Source organism: Alligator sinensis, unplaced genomic scaffold (assembly GCF_000455745.1).
Source record: "Alligator sinensis unplaced genomic scaffold, ASM45574v1 scaffold104_1, whole genome shotgun sequence".
Taxonomy (NCBI): domain Eukaryota; kingdom Metazoa; phylum Chordata; order Crocodylia; family Alligatoridae; genus Alligator; species Alligator sinensis.
Window position 1 is genome coordinate 4,059,798 of NW_005841867.1, and position 8,217 is coordinate 4,068,014.

Consider the following 8,217-nt stretch of genomic DNA (forward strand, 5'->3'; position numbering starts at 1 on the left):
GCCCTGCTCCCCTGGCCAAGCGCTGCTTGTGCTCAGCGCTGTCCCTGCAGCAGGCTGAGGAGTCCGTGGCAGCCGGAACAACAGTGATTGCGGCAGCAGCTGCAGAAGCGGGGCAGGCGGTGGCAGCCATGCGGGGAGGTGATGCAGGGAGGTACTGCGCCAGCCTCACTGAGAGGTGAAGCATGGCTGCCAGGCACGGTGGGAGCACCATGGTGGCTGCTGCAGGAGTGGGTGCAGGCCTGGCGGTGGCTGCCATATGAGGCAGAGCATGGCTGCCAGGCATGGCGGGAGCACTGCAGCACCAGTGGCTGCTCCTGCGAGTGGTTCTCTGAGTAGTGCCACAAGCGTGGCGACAAGGTGGCAGCAGCTAAGCCCACCGCATCCTCCTCCGCCACTGCCCCCAAGCCCTGCGGCTGCCACAACCACATTAGTGGCCCCGAGGGGTGCCGCAAGGGCTGCTCCGCCTCACGCTGGAGGCCAAGGCGTATTGCAGCTGTCCCAAAGCCACCAAGCTGTTGGCCAGCTCCCTTCTCTCCCTGCTGGCAGCTCAGCCCAGATCCATAGACCCCTGCCAGCATCTGTTCAGTTCTGGGCCCTGAGACACCAGCACAGGCCTCGCGCTCCTGCATGCTGCTTGCTTCCACTCCCCTTGGCCCCCGCTGCCACTTTCCCCACGTTGCTGCCCGCCCACCCGCCAGTCGCCCTGTACCACATGGCTCCCGGCTGCATGGCCGGACCATGGAACTTGGCAGGAGCTGGCCTGTCCCTGAGGACTGGGGCAATTGCTGCAATCCTCCCTTGTCTCCCCTCCCCTCCCCACATCGTTACCTGAATTTCCCATGCCCATACAGGCACAAACAGCACCAGAGTCCCAGGCCAGAAGCCTCTCCTAGTCAGGAGCTTCCGGCTGGGGGTGGGGGGGGAAGTCAGATAGGCCCTGCTGTTGCAGAAGCCTGCCCTAGCTTCCCCTGCATCCTATTGCCTCTGGTTCCTGTCATCTACCACAGGAGCCAGGGGCAGATGAATATTAATTTTCTACATTTTTTAGGGGCCCTGTGGGCCGGATAGAATGGCTTGGTGGGCCGTACTTTGCCCACCCCTGCTTTGGATTATGTCGTTTTACTTTTTTTCATAACAAAGTACTGTTGGGTACTGTTTTTGAATGCATTAACATTAAGTTTGCATCTGTAATGGTTCCTGTAATACAACCCAGGTCTGAACAAACAAACCAACTCATTTCTATATAAATGTACAGTTATCACTGAAAAGTTTTTAATAGAACAGGTAGCAATTATTTTTATTGTCTGTTAAAAGTTCTATAAAAATATACATAAGATTTCTGAAAACAGATATGCAACACTTCCCCAGTATTCTATTATAAACGTAGGGAAAAGTAAGAAGGTGAATCCAAGGGGGAAAAAACAGCTAAATTTTGTTTTCACACACACAAACTCAGCTTATGGTGCAGTCAGTGGAAGCTGTGTTTGCATACTCAGTAGGAGAATTTAGCTTACAGTTTGCAAGTTAAAAATTTGAGCATTATGAAAACTCTCTTTTCTATTTTAAGAGTTTAACTTTTTCTTTTAAAACTTTAAATTTGGGGTTGTTATTCACTTTCTTATTAAATATGACCAGAAGATCCTCTTGTGTTTTATGATGCTCACCAGCTACTGCATGATATTGAGCTAAAACCTACAAACAAAAAAAAACAGTCCATGTTTAACAGTCCAAGTTAACAGGCATGATTTTTCTTTTACTCAAACATTTCATGAGGTTGAAGTACACAAAGTGTTGTTGAACACAAAGTAAGCATTAGTTTGGGAAAATAAAATAACTGAACTTTAGCAAGAAGTCTATTGTATAAAAAAAACTCATAGAGGATATACTGTAAGGGCAGCACTCTACCTAGACTCCTGGTAGCTCCTGGCGAACTTTTAGTATCAGGCCCCCTTCACCAGAGATAATGATAATAATAAAAAAAAATTACCATTTTCAGGCCTCTGGCTTCTTTACTTTTCATTCCATCAAGGAAGAGCACACACCAACTACTGAAACTTCCTTAGCCTGATGAAGGGTTTTTGAACCCGAAAGCTTGCTTAATAATTGTTTTCCAACCTTTTAAGTTGGTCTAATAAAATCAGATTCACCCAAAGAACCTTGTCTGCCTATGTCCTTAGACAAACAAGGCTACAACCTACACCTAAGTATAGATTAGATTAGAAGCCTTCATATAATTTAATGTTTAAAACATTCATGTCCTCCCCTGTCCAGTAGAATAACAACAGGCTATGTGAAAAATGCACATTGTACTTTTCTTTCCTACTGAAGGCTACAGACACATCAGTGTTACTTGCATCTTGTAGTATTTTCAACCCTATGTAGGGGAACACAGGAGATGGTACATCTCCCCATTATAATGTGACCCTTACCTGGTCAGGGTTTTAGAAACAGGACAACTCCTGCTTTTCTCAGATCTTCCTCTATAATTCCACTAATGTGCCAAGTGTAACTAGGCAAAATCTGACCTGATTCGGATGTCAACCTTCCTATCTCACAAGCGATCTAGGTAGTGTTGTTGAAACAACATGTCCAATTTGGAACTATAATAATATTTTTAGCTTTTAGCAGTCAAGTATAAGGACTTCATGAACTCATTTAGCTGACTTCATAACTCAGGGGTGTTAGACATGGCCCATGGAGCTCCATCAACATGCCTGTGTGCTGCCCAGGGGTCTTGGAATGGACCCGCATGCCACATGCTATATTTGGCATATTAGTCTGTGCCCAGAGAAATTCATCTGGCCTGCAGGGCTGGATGAGTTGGACATGCCTTCCATAACTGATGCAAGTCATACAGCTGAGAGCTGACTAAGAGTTGCATACTGATATTCAATGGGGTATGACTAGATACATGTTAAGCCCTTTTGTGCATCTAAGGTATTTTATATTCTCATACAGGTAAAAAAAAAATCTATGACTGAAATCAATCAATTTATAGAATGAAAGCTCTACTGTACCTTTTTTCTCAGTTTTTTAATTGAAATTTCATTGTCTGGTGCTTGACTCAGAATGGCTTTGATAGTTCCCTTCCAGTTGAATTTACCTGTAATATTGTTAAACACATCCAGCAAAACGGTAGTTAGATATTTTCTATTTTTAAGTCCTTCTTTCCACTGAACATGATAGTCAAAGTTTCTAGTGGGAGCCTTGCTTTCAGTCTGCTGATTATAGAACCACTGTTCATTTCCTTGTATTCCTGTCTCATGATACTCACAGCACAACATTTTCCTAGCAAAATGGTCTTTAAAAGTATTACTTTGAAAGCTGGCTACCACTGAATGTCTGATTAAACATTGCTTAACTGACAAGGCGCCATTCTCAGTAAAAGAGATGCTGAACTTTACATGAACACTAGCACTGAATGGGTCAAGTTCATAAGAATAAAAGCTTATTAAGTCTGAAGATACCTTTATGTGCATTCCCACTCTCTTTATTTGTTTCCTCACTTTCTTCATATTCCATGGCTTCAGAGATGTTAGTATTTTTCTTTCCTTTTGTTGTGAAAGGTTCATCTAGAAATTTAAGAAATAAAAATTTGAGAGAAAAATAAATATAAGGAAAAACGCAGTATAGTAATACTAGTACAACAGTATAAAATCTAATAGAAAAATGCTAGGTTAAGTCAGGTTTCTAATCCTGGCCACTAGAGTGTTTTCAGTGAGGTTATTCAACATTTTTAATGTTGAAAAATAACTAATATTCAATATGGTTTATTTTAAAATTGGGCATAATGCATTTTACTTATTTGTAAATGCCTTTTGAAAAGTTAAATTAGTCTAATAATTGAGACTGGTGGAAACAGCTTTTACTGAAAACAGAAAAAACATGAAATATATTAGAGATGTACCGTCTACATGTTTAAGTTTTTGTTTCTTTACGTTCGGTTCCATCACTTCCTCCTCGTTCTGATAACCATTTCCGTTTATTTCCAGCTTAGACGTATTATTCCTTTTACGCTTTTTCTTTTTTTCTTCGATTTTGGAAGTCTCCTCACTTTTGTGCTCCATGTCTACATTTTCTTTCTTAGACTTTTTGCTTTTTTTCATTTCTAAGTTTTGCTGATTTTCTAATCTCATTTCTTTTTTCTCCTTCTTTTTGTTTTTTTGTCTTTCTTCTTTTCGTTCTTTTTTACTCTTTTTCTTCTCAGATTTATCAACTGAAGTTTCATCTTCCCCTATAGGTGTCGGATGTACTTCACTTTTTGCAGATTTGCTTCCTGTTTTCTGCTCTGGTTTCTCTTGTTCTTTTTGGTTTGTTCCCTTCTGTTGTAAGACAAACAATCTTTCACAAGCCTCTTGGGAATAGCTCCCATATCCACTGCTTTATTTTTGAAAAGTTCTACAATTCCAATTTCAAGCAGGTTAAAGAAGATGACATCAGTTACCAAAAGAACAGAATGAACTGGTGGAATAAATAATTCATTTTAATTGAAGTGAGGCATAAGTCTGTAGTGTAATCACCCCAACATTTCAGAACAGGACATTTTACATATGCACACTTGTCACTTATTAGTTCACTTAACTTTGTTTTTAAAGCAATTAAGAGACTGTTTGCAATCTAATATAATATACTTTACTGTTTTTAATTTCTTAGTGAGTCTTGAGTTGTAATTTTAAGCTTAATACTAGAATTTCCATGTAGATGGGATGCTAGGAAAACACTAATGGAATGGCAATAAAGAATTGGCAACAGCTCACCGAATCAGGATATTAAGGAGATGGAGAGCATCCAGATCAAACAGATGCAAATTAAAAAAGAAGAAATAATAATAGTTATGGAGGTACTGGTTACAATCCCATAATTATAGCACAATTCAATTTCATAATTAAATGTATGAAATATATGTAAATTGTTCTATATGAAGCAATTCAGCGTGTAATATGACAGCAACAATCTGTCAGGATTTGAGTAACAAACTTAGCTCTGCCCTGTAGTAATATAAAAGAGAAAAACTAACTGGGACTGTAGCCACTAAGGTGCCTCAAATACATTGATTACTGCATCACTCGGGGCAGCCTTAAAGTTGTTTCATAGTTTTAATTATGCATCTCTTACCTTAACATGCTCAAAATTTGTAACCTTAACTGCATTTCCTAGTTTTAAAATGCTTTGTTGTGAAATAGTTAAGATATGCCTGAAATGTTTTTGCCTTTAACTTACTGACAATTTCAATCTTAAATTTATCCTAATGAAGTCTTTGCATTAAATTTATAGTTGAGTTAAATAATTCTATAAAGCTTCTTCCTAGGAAGAACTTTTTGAATAATGTGAATTTTAAATACAAGTTTTTAAATACAAGTATCCTTTTGAATTAATAAATCATTCCACTGAGCATGTAATAAGACAATATAAATACTTTAATGGTGTACTGAAAACAAGACAACCAATGTATGGCTAGCTTGAATGAACAAGGACATTCCAGTTGCTTACTTGGCAACAGAAAAAATCTTAAAATAAGGGTAAATTGTCTTAAGATTATAGCACATACATTATTCACAGAAGTTTAGGGCTGGAAGTGACCTATTAAAAAGAACTGTTTGGAAACTATAATATTCTAGTTATATTAGCAAACTCAGAGTATTATCTCAAAAATGAATGCACTGTTAACTCAGCATTCGACTTTCCTTAACGTCACAAGCCTTAAGAAAATCATTTCCGCTTTTCCCTTTCTGATGTATGGATTCTTTAAGAACAGTCCAAATATCACTACTGCAACAATACACTTGTGCCATAAGTAACATATTTGCCAGATCAGTCTGTCAAGACTACAGCATGATCAACAAGGGGACTGGGTCTCAAGTTTCTCCTACAAAATAAATTCATCTCAGGATCTACAAACTGAACACTGTGGAGTATGTCTAACCATCAGGAGTTAATGTCTGGCACAGCCTTCCAGCAGGAGTAGTAATGGCAGAAAACCTACCAAGTTGCAAGAGCTTGGTAAATTTGTAAAACAGGACATGGTTGCCTGCAACAGCAATAGCAGGCAACCAGATTCAGCGATCCAGGAGGTCCCTTCTAGTTCTGTGTTCCTATAAAAGTCATTCCATTGATCAATCTGGTTGTTGAACAGAACTGATGCTGGAAATCAGTTCTATTCCCAGGCACTAACTGAATTATCAGAAGAACTGAGTTTTATGTATGAGTGCATTGTAGTCAAGCTGTAGAGCGTGGTCACCCAGATAGCAAAGGATCCGTTATCCTTTTTCAGGTAGCTTAAAATGTATGTATGAGTGATTTTGTTTTTATTTATATTTATTTTATTGACAGAAGACTACAAAGATGTCAAAGGTACTAAATGGGATCAATCATGTGTTCAGTCCACAGATACACTGAATACTAACATGCATGTTAGACTGGGGCTACTAAAGAACAAAATGTGGACTTCCTTAATAGCACAGCAATCTGTAATAACATTTATGATCTTCTTACTAGTTCAGTCCTGTCATTGTGTGTATATGTGCCTACAGCTATGCAGCAATTCCATCCCAAACACAGTGCTTTTCTCTATAGTATCTTTTAGATTCTCTAAAAGATCTCATTTTCCACTCCAATAAGAATCACGAGGGTTCTCCACCTAGCACCTTACTGACTCCATGTTTATTGCAGGAAAAATTTTGTAGCTTTGATTTGACTTACATTCCCAGTTGCTTCAGAAAAAATATCCCAAACTTGGTCCTGCAGAGCACTGTTTTCAATTTTCAAACTGTTTTTTATCCAGTTCTGTACAAGGTAAGAGCAGAAATAAGAAACACAGCAGACATTCTATTTTATTTTTAAGGTCACGTGACCTCTTACTGGTGAAAATCAAGAAGCAGCCAACTTATAAAATGAACATATAGTTAAGGGTTCACTCTCCATTGCCTCCTGGAGAGTCTTTGCTTCAATTTGTTTTGCAAGTTATGCAGGTCTATTATAGTATTTTGTAAAGTACGCATCACAGACTGTCACAATAGCTATCCAAAACTCCTGCTAATGTCACATATTAGTCCTAGATCTATTCTGAGTAAGGACTGCATTGTACTGACATGATACTAAATCCTGTGATAGCTTTTAAGTATAAAAGACGCGATGAAACCATTTTTAATATGGAATCAGCAAACCCATTCCCCAAAGTCATCACCCCAATTTGTTACAGAAAAATGGAATGTAAATGTCTCATATGTACCTATTCAGAAAAAATTATTGGAGTTGTCACACAGAAAAATGCAGCAGCAAATTTCTGTTGATATTCTTAAGAATCAAAGGAAATGAAAAATGGTGATGGCTTTAAAGGTAGGGAGGAGTTGTAACTACTCACTTAATGTTGTAAGTGTAGTTAGATTTGTTATAAACATTTCTGCAATCATGTGAGGAAAGCTCTACTGTAATGGGACTGGAGCTATAGAAACTTTTGATCCCCTATTACAGTGCAACTTACCAAACAAAAAAAAAGTAGGACTGGATTGGACCTACAGAGGTCAGCTAGTCCAACCCCCCACCTGTGGTAGGATCATCCCTAGCCAAACCATTCTATACAAATCCATTGTCTAGCCTATTAGCAAAACTGCATAGTCAATACTGGCACAACCACAAGACATAAAACACCCTAACCTGCCACAGGTAAAGCAGGAGAACAACAACGGCCAATGTCCTGTTGCTGTGAGGCTTGTTAAAATCCAAGGAAGCAGGCCATGCCTCCTACTACAGAGGAAGGCAGAAACCCCCACACAGCATGTACCAATCTGACAATGGAATAACATTTATTTGACTCCAAATACTGCCAGCTATCTGACCCTGAGAAAAAGACCACAACCCTCTAGCCAGGAACTTCCAGGTTTAAGTCCCAGAATGAGCACTAGCACACCCCAGTCAAAATCCCTAGCCTTGGCTGCAGCCAATACCTAATACTTCTGGGAAAGGTGGGGAAAAAAAGAAAAGAAAAAACAAGAAATCTTCCCCCAACCCTGACCCATAGCAGTAAGAGGGAGGAAAAAATTCCATCCTGGCCCCATGCAGCAGCCAGCAAAGCCTAGAAGCATGAGAAATATCCAGAGAAAAGGCATAGCTACCTCCAGCTTCACAAAGACCCTTTGATACACTTGACCATGAGGGGCTGACAAAGCATTTACATGACCTGGTGGACATTCATGGGACAGCTTTAAATTGGTTCCACTC

At 39.6% G+C, this 8,217-nt stretch overlaps 1 protein-coding gene across 2 annotated transcripts in view; it reads right to left on the bottom strand.

Annotated features, from left to right (window-relative positions):
* Positions 1–1,244: 1,244 nt before the first annotated feature.
* Positions 1,245–8,217, bottom strand: part of LYAR (Ly1 antibody reactive) — a 13,732-nt gene continuing 6,759 nt past the window's right edge. The window contains exons 5-9 of one of the 2 annotated variants that reach the window (XM_006016773.3): positions 6,700–6,783; positions 3,908–4,322; positions 3,468–3,572; positions 3,018–3,103; positions 1,245–1,692 (exon numbers count right to left, since the gene is read on the bottom strand). In XM_006016773.3, the coding sequence (XP_006016835.1) occupies positions 1,558–1,692; positions 3,018–3,103; positions 3,468–3,572; positions 3,908–4,322; positions 6,700–6,783 (825 nt within the window). In that variant the 3' untranslated portion in view covers positions 1,245–1,557. The remainder of the gene's footprint in view (positions 1,693–3,017; positions 3,104–3,467; positions 3,573–3,907; positions 4,323–6,699; positions 6,784–8,217) is intronic. The other variant, XM_006016774.3, reaches the window with a different exon arrangement.